Source organism: Amia ocellicauda, chromosome 20, assembly GCF_036373705.1.
Source record: "Amia ocellicauda isolate fAmiCal2 chromosome 20, fAmiCal2.hap1, whole genome shotgun sequence".
Lineage (NCBI taxonomy): Eukaryota > Metazoa > Chordata > Actinopteri > Amiiformes > Amiidae > Amia > Amia ocellicauda.
In genome coordinates this window covers 12,793,661-12,810,825 of record NC_089869.1, presented here as the reverse complement: position 1 = coordinate 12,810,825, position 17,165 = coordinate 12,793,661, and the positions used below count along the sequence as shown (strand labels likewise).

The 17,165-nt window shown below is 33.7% G+C and overlaps 1 protein-coding gene across 1 annotated transcript; it reads right to left on the bottom strand.

The window, feature by feature from the left end:
• Nucleotides 1-3,281: 3,281 nt before the first annotated feature.
• vax1 (ventral anterior homeobox 1) lies at nucleotides 3,282-14,528 on the bottom strand. Its single transcript, XM_066693526.1, has 3 exons — nucleotides 12,818-14,528; nucleotides 9,019-9,206; nucleotides 3,282-5,287 (listed from the first exon to the last, which is right to left on the bottom strand). The coding sequence occupies exons 1-3, from the start codon at nucleotides 13,032-13,034 to the stop codon at nucleotides 4,766-4,768; spliced, it is 927 nt and encodes a 308-aa protein (XP_066549623.1). The 5' UTR covers nucleotides 13,035-14,528; the 3' UTR covers nucleotides 3,282-4,765.
• Nucleotides 14,529-17,165: the final 2,637 nt, after the last annotated feature.

Here is a 17,165-nt window from a genome sequence, read left to right as displayed (position 1 = left end):
CCTTATGATTGTTTGCCATGACAAATGTTAGGTACCCCTTGTTCCCATTAGTATAAAGTAAGCACCATGGGTATGGAAAATCACCAGCAGAGGTGCAGACACTGAACACAGTATTACCAAAGTGCTAGGGTACCCTCAGTGAGAGATGGCCAATGGTATTACTATGCTCTCTTCATACTGAAAAGCCTCACCATGGTTGTTGAGTGAAGGAGTACAGGCTATGCAACAAGTAAAAATAAATGTAAATTAAAATTAAACAAGACATAACATGTTTAACAATATTCAAAGTTTAAAAGTCATGATATGCTGTTAAGAGTAAGTGAAGCAAGTTGCACATAACTTTTTGAGCAAAGGCCAAATAAACCTGTTTAGGGCTGCTTCCTCTTCTAGAAGATGGAGAAATAATTAAGGAGCATGTCTGATGTAACAAAACTATAGTAGCATTCACACATATTTACAAACACAATTGTTTGGAAGAAAATACCTTCAGGTGACTCCGATTTTGTTGTTGCTTGAGGCCCAGGTTTGAATTCTCCAATTTCACATAGAACAGCAGTAGGCAATCCTGGGGTTCTGGAGGGCTGCAGACCTGTAAGTATGGTGGGTGTCTTTAAAATGCATCAAAACAAGATGAATCTGTGACCTTTGACTACATGAGTTACACAGAACTGATTTAAAAGTATGGCAATATTGAGCGACCATCTGTTTAAGATGCTTGCTTACATTTTTGCCAAACCAATTCTCAAACAAGGTTTTATGCATTATTCTGCCTTTGCTCTAAACAGAATCTGGAATCTCTTCACACTGTCAAGTCTTATTCTACTGTTCTGTTATGCATGTGGACCACAATGTCCTATTCTGAATGGTTTAACCAGCTAAAGGCATAATCTTAAGCCATAATATAGATCCACCTATTGTTTGATCTCATACAGAATATTTACACCAAGTCATGCATTGCTTAATAAACTACAATTAATTTGATAGGTAAACAAAAACTGTCATTTTAATAAATAAGGAAATGTTTAATGGGAATTTAAACTTCCCAGTCCAACAATCTCTCTTTTAATAATTACTTTTCTTAGCTTTGTGACCAGTGATACTGAGTCTCAGAAATGATTCTCTCCTTGCACAAGCGTTTGTTTTTTTAGGTTTTTTTTTAGTAGTTAGAATGGCCAAACTCAATTCTTTTCATTGCCTCTTGTGGGATTTTGTTCACCCAAGAAAATATACCAATTGAAAAGCTCTAAGTGTTTTTCGAGACAGAGACAGCAAAGCTTCTGCATGCTGTGCGTGACGTCCTCTGCTGTGCGGCTATCGGTCTTCATGTTCCTCAGCAAACGTCTAATAATAGGGGGCACACTCTCGCAGGTTATCACCTTTCCACTAAGCCCAGCTACTGAAGAAATTTGATAAAGGATGAGTCAGACAAACTCAGCCATTTTCCTTCTTAATCCCCATGACAAAAAGAGAAACGCACCCTGACTGAAAGTGAAATTAAAGCATTTTCCTTTAAGTCTCCATAAAAATACATTATCAATAAAAGGGTAATCTCTCACCTTTTAAACACCAGGAATCCCACACAGTTTTCCATTGAAAATACTTCTAAAATACTGAAATAAAGGTGTCCCATTATGTCACTGTGATTTACATATTTCATGGAGATGCTGTTGGATGCCAATAGTGGAGTTAGCCTCTAAAATAAGACATTAAGATATTACTCATATTGTCACACATCTATCATAATTCCTAATTGATTTATGCAGACCTTGAATGCAGGACTATATATATATATTTTTAAACAATTAATGCCAACATAGCATATACATGTTAATATATATATATATATATATATATATATATATATATATATATATATATATATAATGTATCATTTATTTAGTAAACTAAAAACAGCCCTTGGAATAGAATTAAACACAAACTATATGACATTTATGTTTGCTTTTCCATAAGAAATATTGTATATGGCCTATGTCATTTTTTTTAACAAGTACATTAAAATAATTACATAAACTATTTAAATGCATGTTCATTCATGCATTTCTTATTTTAACTTGAGATATGTTTTAACAGGATATTTGCACTATTGCACTTGAGCAATATTATATGGAAGACCTTTTTCAGAAGGACAATAAACATAAAAAGCCCTGTTTAATAAATCAATTAAAATTGTACTTTTGTCACACTGCTAATGACAGAATATAGAAAAAGTATTTTTTGTGTTATTCCGAAACATTCAAATACATACAACTGTGTAACAACAAAGATGTCGTAGTAAATCTGGCTCCAATATGACTTCTAATCAATATAGTTACATGGTTGTAATTATTTATATATATCTGAGTGTAGATGGAAATCAAATGGATAAATGTTCTGAAATGGCAACATTTGGAGGCCACAAAAAATATTTAGGGGCTACAGTAGCTCATAGCTTTCAATATGCAATCCCAGTGAAGGAGTTCTCATCAAGAAGTCAGATTATAAACTTTTAAACTAAAAATATATAAATAGTTTGGGCAGGTATAATGATGCAATTCCTAAGATACCAACATTAGTATAAATAATACGAATCACTGATGTATGCATGAGATATATATGTATATGTGTGTGTGTGTATATATATATCAGATTGTTTTGTGTATGTATTTGTTTTCAATAACAATCCAATTATCTTAATTACTATATAATGCTTCACAATGGCAAAACTGCTTTTATAATAGTACAAATCATTATTATTATGTTTTTAAACTATCATAATAAGAATATCCTGTTAAACTATTATTACCCAGAACTTCACATTATTTTGTGTTGGCTTCCCTCACCTCATTCTTTTGTCGTTGTTTTTTTTTTTTCTCATGAATTCTGCAGTTTTTTTTAGTTCACAGCTAGAGAAGAAAACCTCTAATTTGGCAGAACCATTATCCAAATAATTGTGATGTTATAATATCTTTAGCTAAACCTTCCTTTTGAAATTGTGCCGTGAAAGAAAAGTGATGGTTTTGGGTAAAGAAACTTATATCATGGGGAATAAGTTCTGTTATAAGGATATGTATGACAACAAGGAGGATTTTCTGACAACATATAGTAAATAAAAGAAGTCATTTACACATTGCCTATTTCATTTCACATTGTCCTTTTTAAAATGTCAGAATGTTATCTGCTGCAACACAATGGCACCCCCCTGCTATTGACACATTGTTCTGCCCACGACTGGCGTGATATGAAATATGAAAATAAAATAAAAAACACACTTGTTTGTTTTAGTCATATATATAATATATATTCACACTCGCACCACATTATCACAATGTTCAAGATATTTAACACAGACAGCACCAAGAGCTTCATTTGATTTATGATTTACCTTTACATTCATTCCTTCATTATTTTCCCAATATACTAATAATCTATTAATTACAGACGTGTAATAATTTACAATAAAATAACAAGTTTCTTGTTACAACTCTTACTTTCTTCTTTCATATTATACTACAATACGTTTTTATACCAAACTCGTCCCTCTGTCTGTGTGACTCAGAACTGATGGCACAGTTTAAGATTTACACATTAAAAAAGGATCATACAGAATAGAAACATTCCTTGCATTGGTTGGGATTATCTCAAATCTAACTTTTTGTACCAAGTAAGATTAGGATATCAAACTGGTGAGCAGCTTGCAAAAGTAAAATAGATTTGCTTCAAATATTTGCTTTGTTCTTTTCTATTTCCCACCCCCATGTGCTTTTAAGTATTAAAAGGGATTTATTCATATATTAAAATGCTACTTCTATATGATATTTATGACTACAATTCTAATTTAATAACCACAGACAAAAATGTGAAATACTGCATCTTTCAGCGATAAAACTTTACATATAATTTAGATTTTGTTAAAATTATATTGGGAGAATCCTCACAAAACCATTCAAAAACAGAACATTTTATATTTGTACCATCATGATCATATTCAGCTTATTTACTCAGTATATAACAGTTTTATTTTTTTATTTTTAAACAAGCTGACTGGTGTTTTAGATCAGCCTTCCCCAGTCTGGACAAAGCCTGTGCTGCAAATAGTTCAGTGGGTATAGCTATTTAATAAAAGGGTTTAATAAATTCTTATATGTTTACTAATCTGAGAAGTCAAGCACTCAAAAGCAGCTCTTTCCTTTTAAGTTCACACAGACTGAAATATTTCAGTGGAGTTCACGACACTACCCTGCACACCAGTGTGATTATTTTACACATTGTCGTGCTAGAAAAACTGCTGGATAAAGATTTGTTTGTGGTGCAAACTTTTGTTTAAGACATGCCTGGTCACTCAGATGTTCAGCATGCAGCATTATTTAACCAGCAGCAAACCGTTATGGTGTGAAATCAGAGCACTAGCAGGATTGTTTTCAAAACTATAAAAGTAAAATGGACTCCCCTTTTTCAGTCTCTAAAAATCTTCAGCTAATGTCCAAAATCTAGGGTTAATTGGAAAACCAATTAGGTCTACAAATGCTCCTTTAAAGATTATCAATTTTACTTTAAAAAGTGGAGGAAATTTGCATCAAAGCTACGATAATCATCATTTGATAATTATTTGATTTTCAGAATACATCTGTGTGCACCTTATGTGTCTTTTGTGTTTGTTTTTGAGAGGCATTGATGTGCGGTTGGATTTCTGAACTAACATTAGAGACAAGAACCACAAGAAACAGCAAGGAAAAGGAGGAAAAATAAAACATAAAAAAGGAAAGCATTATTCCAGTACTTTTTTGTCCATTGCTTCCTTACTGTTGGTCCTGGAGTAGGGTTCGAAAGCGGAAGAGCTCAGGTATCGGGCTGACAGTTCCTGCAAGTTCCCAGCCAAAGAGCCAGCCATGGACAGGGGGTTGGAAATCCGGGTGGCCACGGAGCCCAGGAGGGAGGGCATGGGGAAGCTGAAGAGGCCGTGGGTGGGCGGAGAGCCTTGTAGCCCAGTTGCTGCCCCTGAGGTGGTGACCACTGGAATCGGTGAACTGCCAGCTGTCCCTGAGCCGGTGGTGCTTGTGCCATTGTTGGTAATGCCCATGGAAGGGGCTCTAAGTGCAGAGCCCAGGGTAGTGCTGGTGCAGTGGGGCAGAAGTCCAGGTAGGCCAGGAGGAGTGAGCAGTCGGCCCTGTTCCAGCAGTCTCAACACACTGCAGGTGGCGGCCGTCTCCGACACCACTGACCGCAGCTCCGAATCCTTGCCCTGGTCCTTCTTCTGCTTTGTTCTCCGGTTCTGGAACCAAACTTTAACCTGTGGGAAACACGAAAAAAACATATTACTAATCCCCTGGACAACGCAATGCATTACATGCATTAAAACTTCCCCCAACTCCTTTAATTTGCCACACATTTTTTCAAAAGAAAAAAGTACAGAGCTGGGTATTTTATGGGTCTTTCTTGCTATGAAAACGTTTTTTCCCTGCATGATATAGCTTTTCGGTGGGAAGTGCTTTTATAAGCAATAGGAGTTGTAAATGCTTTCCAGGCTCTCACTAATGGCACAGAAATTAAACACAACCTACAATCCAGGACCATGAGGAAATAATCTTTATTTTACAATAGGGGACACAATTAAAACTAATTACAAATGTAAACCAGCCATGTTTTGTGTAAAACCAAAGACTATTTGGTAATTTTTATGGATAAAAAAACGTCTATAAACTAATGTTAAAAAAAAAAATCTGGATGCAGTCATCTGATATAAGTTTTTGATTAAAAGTGTTTTGCTGGGGGACTGTAAAATCGAGACTGTACTGGACGTGACTGAAATGTAGAAATCAAGAACTGAACACTCTCTCTTTGAATACCCCAGTTATACAGCGTAGCCCTGGAGATCTTTGTCACAATTAAATAGTTTAGGTAAAGAATAAATGAAAATGCAAAAATATCTGAGGTAAAAAGTCAAACGCTTTCTAACGGTAGTCAGAATATGCTCTTCCCCTTAGAAATTATTATATTAAAATATTTTATATACTCTCCTTTATGTTGTCGAAAAACAATACTGCACCCATCTTACTTTTTTTATAAATAAAGATGAATCTACCTGAAAATCCCCAAAAGCTTACAAAATATAATTGTAACAAAAAACCCTTTTTATATTATAAAGATATATTATTTGTATATAACTTTTTGAATAAAACTATGCAACTATATATATAAAAGTATACGTTGAGAGATTAAAACTAATAAAAGGTAAATATAAATATGTGCATTATAACATTTTCACAGAACACATTCTGTTGACCTGCTTAGTCATTGAATTAAACCTCCTACATAGTCATGCAACCAGTTACTTTATGTTTTCAGTTACACAATATCAATTTAAAGCATGGTGTTAAACCAAAATTCCCTCAAATTGTAAAAATTATATTAAAAAAATCTTCACGTATGAAACAAATGCATTTTGGAATTAGAACAAATATGAAAGTAAAGTTCCAAGACGACAATTACAGAACTATCATTGAATGGTGGAATAACTTGCAATTGTTTACAAAGGCTTGTAATACTTGTTAGCATAAAAAATAAATGTGGAAATAGACTTGAATATGAAAAAAAATAAATTAAAAAAAAAAATATATATATATATATATATATATATATATATATATATATATATAATCTAAATGGGGAAAAAAAGGAGCAAAAGTTAATATATTTGAAACAAGTTTTTCATTTAAACCCGCCTGTTTTTCAAGCTTTTCTGAAAATGGTCTTTAGATTAATTGTATATGTTATTCCGCACGTCCATCCTTCAGCGCACTTTCCACAATCAAACCTGATTGCTTTCAATCTGGAAATAATGTGAGGAGATGATGTGCAATAATCAAGCACTGTGATGCCACCTTGCTATGTACCTCAATCACATTTACATAAACCATAATCCAATAAATGAATCCATTGACATGTCTTACTATTTACATTTGTTCTTTTGTAACCATAAATTGCGTTTCTAATGACATCTTTGTAAACACTTCAGCAAATGCCTCTCAGCAACTTGTAGCCCTACCCCTAAGCTCTCGGTTTGAAGCATAACAAATCAGAAATGATCCACTTTCTGGAAGACAAAAAATTACATGAGCTATCTTTCTTTCTAGATGTTGTTTATTTATATATTACTTTACAGAAGTATTATTGCTCATATATATACATAGATAGTTATAACACCCATGATATATATATATATATATATATATATATATATAAAAAGAAAAAAAATGTTGAATTTAGAAGTTTTTATGCCAAATCTCATACGCAACATTTTCTTTCCTGCAGAAGAGAGCTCTAAGTTACTTGTAAATAACCCAACTTATTGTGCTTCAGAGCCACTCAATGTACATTTTGAGAGGCTTATTTATACATTTATAATAATGAAGAGTATATTTATTTTGACAATAAAATAATGCACATGACACTCTGTGGGAATGGGATTAGAGCTTTAAAGCTTTTGTCTGTTGTATCAAGTGTTGTTAAAGAATGTAAGATCTGTCGTTTGAAAATATGTGAACTTTCATAAATTATTATGAATATGAATTGATGGGTACAATAAATATTCAGTTTGGGAATTAGGATGGATTATTGATACACACATAAATTAGAAAAATATATACTGTGTACACACACATACACACACACACATATATATATATATATATATATATCAATATGAAATATTATTTAAGGCATTTCAAATTATTAAGAGGCTGGTTCTTCTGAACAAATATTCTATGACATTTAAGAAATATTTCTTACAAAAGAAAACATATTAAAGTGTCTTAGTATGACAGGTAATTACTTGCATTCTATATAGAAATATATAGTATAATATATTTTATTGGCATAATTTCAATGGAAATTATAAGAATCTTCAAAATGCATATTTATATATTCTACTTTGAACAGCAAACATGTTTATACTCATTGAAAAATACCAAACAAGAATGTAACAACATGTTAATACATACATAAATACATGTATGCATACATACATAAACATGTAATAACAAAATAACAAGTCTAATTTCGGTCTTGCAAAGCTATTTTAACTATATAGCACTAACTGACCTGCATTGCTTATGAAGTACAAAGTATTAAACTCATGACAAAATATTGCATATACCCCAATGGAAGTAGCTTGACCTTTATTCAACCCCTAAAGTGTATGTGTGGCCTGTTGTTACATAAAGAGAAATATACACAAACATACATTTTCTTATAAACAAATATGCACAATATTGAAAAAGCATGACGGTTCCTTAGTGCATTGACATTTTGAAAGAAAAAAAAAGATTTAGTAATTCACAGTCCTATTTTTTTAGATGGATAACTGTCGACCTTTAAAAATGCAGGGATTTCACTGAAATACAATCAATTCCTATCAGTCAATTCATAAAGAGAGGAAAGGAAAACTACAGTAACATTGGCAATTCACATCAAATGTCTTAATTTTCTGTAGACAGCCATTGTTGTGACTAGAATACAATAGTGTATTCTAACAAATACGATTACAAATTTTAGGGGGGAGGTGTGATCTAACAAATGCAGGAACCAATAAGTAAACTAACAGAAAAAAAGTAATTCTGGTAAATCCTCAACAATTAATCAAAACTTTAACATTTAATTTGCAGATAATTTTACTAGTTTGCACCAAATATTTATGAGTTTGAAAATTAACAAAAGTGGCATTAAAGACACTGGTATTTTAGTTGCAAACCTTTGCCTTTATTCGAACAGAAACAGAAACAGAAATTATATATTTTTTGTACTTGTACTTATGTACTTGTATTTTTTTGTTATTTTTAAGTACGTCACAAATGTTTCCTCTGTTTTCATGAAATCTACCAGATTAAACTGAATTGGAGGACAAAAAAAGGAATATCTGACATTTAAGAGAAGGGCGCACATTGGACATTGACTGGAGATATTTTTTCCCTTTGTCCTAATGCTGATGCTGCCAGGCCAAAAGTGACGATTGTGAACTGTTACCTGAGTTTCGGAGAGATTGAGCTGCCGGGCCAGCTCGGTCCGCTCTCGTCCCACAACGTACTGACACCTCTGGAACTCCATCTCCAGCCGGTAAAGCTGCTCTGCGGTGAAAGAGGTTCTGGTGCGTTTGGGTCGGTCCAAATCCAAACCTTTTGGCAGAATAATCTCCCTGATGGACCCTTTGGCATCTAGAAAACAAGCCAAGCGTTCATCAGTTCCTGTGTATGGAGCCCTTGCTATTTATACCAGATACAATTCAAACTTTATGTATTGGGCCCTGGCCATAAGATTTTACGCACACATAAGAGACACAGTTGGTGTGATGTTGTGATTTAGTGTGATGCAGTGGCCACATCTCCCGACACTGAATTTAAAAAAACTGTATATTTGAATTTTTGTGTTTGTTTGTTGTGTAAATACATTTGCCAGTGTACTATCATTTTTTTTTTGTTTTTTTTTAAAGCAGGTCAGCTTATAGTTATAATGAGGATTAAAAAAAGAGTACTAATAATAATTATGTGAAACTATGCAAGACACTTAATTACACTGATTAGCAATCTAAGAAAATGTTGATTTTACATCTATTAGCCACTAATGCAATTCATTCAACTGTTGTGTTGTGTCCATACTGACATCAAAACTTACTAACATTTTGGAATTACACCGTTATGTATGTAATATTAAATTAATTGTGGGCAAATTGAGGCTTAGATTGATCTGGCATATATATAGATAGATATCTCTCTTTACCTCCAGCATTTGTTTTTCTGTCATTAACGATGGATACAGTGGAGTAAAATAAATATATATAATAGCAGACATAACACACTATTGCCCTCACAGCATACCACAGTACTGAACAAAACTGGGGCTTCTGCCCTCTTCAGGCAGCAAATGTTAACCAACAGAAATATAAATTGTAATTTATATAAAGCAAACCCAACAAAACCCCTGTAAAACAACACTAGACTAAAACAAAATGTATGTGTGTGTGTATATATATATATATTTATTTATATCACTATTTCCATGCTTATGATAAGAATACTTAATTAATGCAAAGAAGAATTGAACATTTAAAAAGCCAGAGCTCTAAAGAGATTTGAACACACAGCCCAACATAAGACGTAGCTAAGATCTCACGTGTACAATATATATATACACATACATACATACACGACCAGACAAATGTTTATATACATGTTTACACGCATACACACAAACACACATATATATATATATATATATATATATATATATATATATATATAACAATATATGTGCGTATGTTAATTATCATAATTTATAGGTAATGTATATTTAATTTATGCTTAAGAAAAAGAGTGTGCTAACAATCAAAATGTTTGTAGAAATGTGAAATGGATCTACTTTTCAGAATATGTACATTTATTAAACTGCATAGAGAACAATTAATTCGCAAGTAAAACAAAGACTAACTATAATAATAAATATGTATGTAAACTGATCTAAACTGCAGTTGCCATACAAAAATACTGACTCTGACATTTTGTATAACAACATTTAACATTTTGAAAGTGAGTTACTGTGAAGTTTATGTCAAGATGTTATGGATATTTTGCAGTTTCATCAGAATAAATCAGAATTACATGCCTGACAGTAAAGTATTTAAATACCATTACAAGACTTGCATCACCCAATTGTCTCCAATGTGTATTTTTTTGGAAATTATAATTAAAAGATATCAGCAAAATACACTACATGTAACATCTTCCTTCAATATATGTATGTCTGTGTTTCACATATGGGTTTCTGTTTACTTTAAAATAAAATTAAGCATCAATTCATAAGCAATCGCTGCAAAACATACCACATGTTCAAAATATAGCAGGACAGTTTTCATTTCAAGGTCTGAATTTGTTGCACAAAAATAAAATGGGTGAATTTCCAATTGCATGCAATGTAAACTGTTTTAAGTTAATTTTTCCATGTGATAAAGAAGTGAACTTAAATGTATACATTTCTGTAACCGTTGAACAAAGAAAGTAGTTAATTGATCTTTTATCATGTGATCTCCGTTTCCTAATGGCCATTGTAAATTATACTATATAAACTGAGCTTGTTTATTTACATTGTAACCCTTCTTGGGGCAACACAGTAATGCTGTCAGGGGGTGGTCCGGAAAAATCTTATGACTCCCTCAATAACCAAACCATTATTTCTACTGTTTCTGCAACAATTTATTTTACAGTTACATATGCAGTATATGAAATATACTTATACAATATACTTTTAAAAGCAAGTATAAGCACTTTGTGGCTTATTTTATATACCTGGTAAACAACCCAACTTTTCTATTTCTATGCAAAAATGCTTCACAGAAAATGTTACATATATTCCCTGCCCTGTGTGACCTCCCACAATAAATAGTTCACACTGCTTACATTTTTAAACAATGTAACGGAAACACTATAGTCCTGGTACAGGACATTTTTGTACTCATCAAATTATAGTTTTAGTCCTTTATATTTGATTACAAGTTCTACACAAAAAAATGCATACCCTCAAAACAAATTACTTAAATTAATAAATTAATAAAATAAACTTTTAAATTTTGTATTCATATCATAATGACTCAAAATATATTTTTAACAATCAACAACACTTCTATTATTATTTAAAAAGAAATACGTACTAATTGAGAGCGCTTAATAGTCTGGTTTTGTTAGGATACACAAAAATAATAAATACTACTAATAATCTGACTGTGTATTTAAGTAGTGAAATACCTGAAACAAGTGGATTTTCTCTTTTTTACATTTTAATAAAGAAGAACCAGCTTGAAATATTTTAGAAAAGCTGAAATCTGCACACCATTTCCAAACCTAGCATAAACTTAAATTTGATGTACAGAAATACCATTGGAATATTTTCCTCAGATAAGAATTTGTATGTATTAATGTTATTCAATGTTGCTGTGTTTAGCAATTCTGTTATCTTGGTTTTGTTTCCCTTGCAAAATGATTCTGTAAAAATAATGGGCGATATTTTGTTGTAGAAGACTGTTGCTTTAAATTTCAAATCGACTACTTAGAAGTGACCTGGAAGTCTAAAATGATACCACAAGGGTGCTTTGTTTGAAAAATCCCCCCAAAATGTTGTTTATCAATACATAAAAATAAAAAAACAGGCTGAAAAATTTACATGTGGATAAAAAGAAACAAAAACAAAATAGACTCAGCTTCTCAACACAAGATCACTTCCAGGATTTATATGTAATAGCTAATTATGCAGCACAGGACCAAAAAATAAGCTTAAGGAAAAGGACAGTATGACTTTAATATTAGATTTTTAAACAATATTTTGTGTGTGTGTGCGTGCGTGTGTGTATATATATATATATATATATATATACATACATATACACACACTTATGTAAAAGAATACTGTAAATACAACAATGTAAAATAAAACTGTAAATGTAAAAAATATACATTACGATTTTCAAATGACAAATCATTAAACTGATTTAGAAAGAAACTAAGTAAAATAAAGGAAATATTCAATTTTTGTTTTATTTGAGTGCACTGCATGAGTAAATATTTTAATATAATGCGTGTGTATGTCAGAATTCAGAATAAACCTTCCTTTTCCTTTTTTCCACATCCAGGAAATTTGTAGTATTTCAAGAGAAAGTCTGCATGGTACATTTAAAAGGGGAATCCACCTTAAAAAAAAAAAAAAAAAAAAAAAAAAAAAAAAAAAAAAACCGAGAGAACGAGCTGTAATGTTCTCGGAAGCAGTTCGGAGAGCCTCTCACCTCTGACAAGGATTCTCCTGCAGTAGTCTGGGTCCGCCGAGTTCGCCCTGTTTTTTTCACAGTTTTCCGATGTCCCAGAAGCTGAAAAGGTCTCCTGCTGCTCCTTCAGAAACGATTTGGAAAGATTTCCTTGGGAATCCTTGCTCTCTTTCGCTTCCTTAAGTCCGTTCTTCAGCACGATCCCCGTCTCAGTGTCTTGATTGTATCTGACATCCATGCTGCCTTGCCCCTCGTACGCGTTGTTGGGAAAAAAAAGGATATAATGGGGAATATTGCACGTTATATTGTCCTGATGATGGATTCTTTTCCTTTCTTTTTAATTTTTTTTTTAAAAACAGCACCTTTTAAGTACAAAGTCGGCAACCTAATGCGAGGGGAGATGTTTGCCTCATCCGTCTGGCAGCCCTATTATGGTTGTCCAGCCTCACTTGCCCAATGATCATAGACTTACCAGTGCAACTCAACTGTGATTTAATGCCCCTGCCTTATTACATACACATCTAGTTGTTAGATGATCTCCAAATAATCAGACACACAGACAGACGCACACTTGCTGTTTCAATTGATTACGGTAATTTTGCAGCCTTCACATTTGCGTTACCTCATGAATACACTAAATTGTTTGGATAATATATCAGGTCTTAATGGAGGGTTTGTACGCTCCGTCCCCAGTCAGGCAGATTTCAGCCGAAGAATAAAGTGAAATGATTGGTCTCAGTTGCAGCCTGCAACGCACAATCACCGAGGGAGACTTCCAGAAAACTTCCGAGAGGCTTCATCTTGCAATCCCAGGCACATAACCAGGCATTTTTCAACTTTGTTAAGTTAGTCGTTGCTGTTTTGCAAAAGTTTAAATGCCTTACTGTGTCTGTCACCAATCAATGCCCCGTGCCTGAGAGCACTCCAGTTTGGTGCTATCTTAGCTGAGCGAGGGAGAGGGAGAGCGAGAGGGAGAGCGAGAGAGAGAGAGAGAGAGAGAGAGAGAGAGGGGAGAGAGAGGGAGAGGGAGAGAGAGGGAGAGAGAAACGGAGAGAAAGAAAAACAAGTAAAAAGAAACAAAAAAAGGACCCCCTTCAGTTGGATTTGCAGTAGTAAAAACCTCCTGTGATTCACAAAACAGCTCCAGCAGTATCAGCCATGTTAAAGTTTCCAGGGCTGGTCTTGCTGCTGCTCCTCTACAGCAGCACACTGAGCCACCCTGAGGATCTGGTAATTAAAAGCAAGCCTTCTTTTCATATATATCCGCAAGAAACAGGCAGTGCGGAAAAATCTTAACTAAAGATCTGCAAAATACAAAAAAGGAAAAAAGAGAGAAAAAAAAGTGTCCCCCCCCACCCACCAACCCTTAGTTATTTCATTGTCACCACAACAATATCTTTGGGAACAGCAGTGGCCAGTAATCCAATAAGACCATTGATTAGGCTACAATGATTCAATTCAAGCAAATGGCCTTGTGCAAGGAACATGCTCCAACCCTTCTTGTCACCTTGCAGGGCAGAAGCCCTCTTCACGCTGCTCTCTGATTCATTCCTTTATGGGAAACGTGGAGGAAAAGGAGTGAAAGATGGCAATTATCTAATTGGACTATTAACAAACAATTCTATGAGTGTGGCTGCCAAGCAGTGGTTGTTGGGTGGGTTTAAAGGCCACATGTTGCACTAACCTTATTCACAAAGTGTTTGGGGCCGGCTGTCGAACTAGAGGGGTGGGGGGGGGGGTGAAAGAAAAAAAAACAAAAAACATGCCTAATCAGACTGCTGCTTTCAAACAGTAGTGCTGAGTTCTACCTTAAAAGGGTAATTGGGAGACAGCTTGAAAATATGGCACGCTGCTTTCTTTTACTTACACAATGTGATTTTAATTAACTAATGGTAACTTTTGTATTCTTCATATTAAATGTTTTTAGTTGTTATTATTTAAAATTTAAGTTAGCAAAGTTGGGAAACTACTTCACTACTGTCCTGAGAAATGACTAAGATTAGTTCATGACCACTACTTGTGTATTTATTTTGCCTTAAAAGAGACTATAGTTAACAGTTAAAGGGCTAGTCCAAATCAAAACTTTGACCTACCTGCGAATCACAAAGTACAAATATGTGCCCCATCGCAGTTTATCTTAATGTGAGAAGCCACTTAATACTATTTATAAATCAAATGTGAGAGGGTACAAGTTTGTTTTTTGTGGGTGCATCAAAGTTTTGATTTGGCCTAGCCATAAGTTTTAATAATGATACGTTTTTGCAGCAGACTGAGAAAAAACGAATGATCCAAAATTGAGACATATCTATCTATAAAACTATATATACATCTATATAACTATATATCTATCTATATATATATCTATATCTATATATATATACACATAATTAAATTCTACATAATTAATTACATTTTAAAAAGGGTTTGTTGCTGTACAAATGACATTTCCTGTTATTCTAGGTGAAGCCAAATGTCACACAGATTAATTGCATTAAATCAATTTAAATGAAGTATAACTAAATGCTTCATTTAAAGCAATTTATGAATCATAACTAAAATATGGCGTCCTTTGGCTTATCTTTTCTAAACAAAAAAAATATATTTAATAATATAATTATTTATAATCATGATCTTCCCATCTGAATGAAGAGAAGCTTTTGAAAATAAAATTAAGGAACCAGATATTTTAGAACTATTAAGCACTGTTGAATTTAAATATTGGTTCTATCACCATAAAGGCACTTAGGAAAGATTAAATGTCTGAATTTAATAATTATAGAATTACAAATAAACATATTTATATTATACACAGTATAGTTTGGGCAAAGCTGAATTATTTTCCAAATAGTTGTGCTTAAAATGACTGTCCATACACAGCGAATGACAGTATCGAGTCCAGAACGTGTCCTGAAGACCCCAGTTGCTGAAGTCCCTCCTGTCAGCTGACAATTAAAGCCTTCTTATCAATCCCTGAGACTCACTGCCAAGCTAAGCCTACACACCACATGAGACAGCTGTTGCTTACCCAAACAGTCATATCACAGGGTATAACCTGCCCAACGTAACTGCCTACACTTCTCATCAAGTGAAATTTTGTTGTTTCAAGTACAGGTGTGTACACCTACAAGTTCACCAACAAGCTTTTTCATGTCTTTATGGAATTTTCTCATCAACACTTATTGCCTTTAGAGATCTATTGCATCTGTTAGCTCAGCATCTATAGTCTCTCACATAAAGCCAAGAGGAGAACCACAGGATCTGTATAACTCAATTTCTGTATAAAGAATAGTTATTAATGACTATAGACTGTCAATCCAATCTTCCTTTGATGTTTTCTTGCCACTTAAATGCCAAAGTTTACAATAATAAAGTCATCAAAACACAATAATAAAATGTATCAGTACAGAGCTACATATACTATATTACCAGAAGTAATGCAATTTTATTACCGAAGTAGATCCAATGTGGAAGTTGTGGTTTTTGAAGGGCCTCATGACTGCTAGAATGAATTATAACAACAGTGTACTGCTGGGGAGTAGGGCCCAGATACCTGCCAGCACAGTAACAGACCTTGGCTGAAGCAGAATTAGGTTAAACAACATCCCTGGTTTTTAGAGACTTCTTTGCTAGATTAACTTTGGCGTCACTTTGTTTTTTTTCTTATATGTCCGCACTAACAAACTAATCATCACCATTTTGGGGTCACAAGGACAATCATCCTGAAATACAACTAAGAAAAATATCATCGTCAAACTCTCTACCATATTGCATTCTCTGGCTAGTAATCATAGCTGCATCTACTGCAACACAAGTATAGTTGTCTTTCACTGCCTAGTGCTGTCCCTTCAGTCTGATCACATCTCACGCCACATGTATGTTGACTACCTACTGCATTTTACAATAAGGTAACACTCAGGCTACTGGGGGAGACCAGCACATCAATTTTGAAACCTGTTGTACTTCTTTCTGATTTAAGCAATTGAAGTTTATACATGTTGAAAAATAAACTCTTCACCCACAAATCACCTTACCCAGAGGACTGCATGATAACGATGAATGGAAAGATATTGTGCTTTTATTTCTGCACAAGCTCAACAGCCCCACACCCATAACCGACCACTGTGAAGCCAACATGGTGCGACATTTCGAAATCCTCTTGCCGTATTCTGCACACTAGTTTTGAAACAAACGCATTGGTCTTGTCAGTCACTTGATCTTATCCTCATTGAAATTTTATAAAATTAGCTCGACAGGAGGGTGAAAGAGAAGAGGTGACCCACAAAAATATGGTCTGAGAGATTTTGAGGACCGAATGGACAACAAAAAATGGTAACTGAGAACGTATGTAAGAGTCTAGATAGATGCAAGT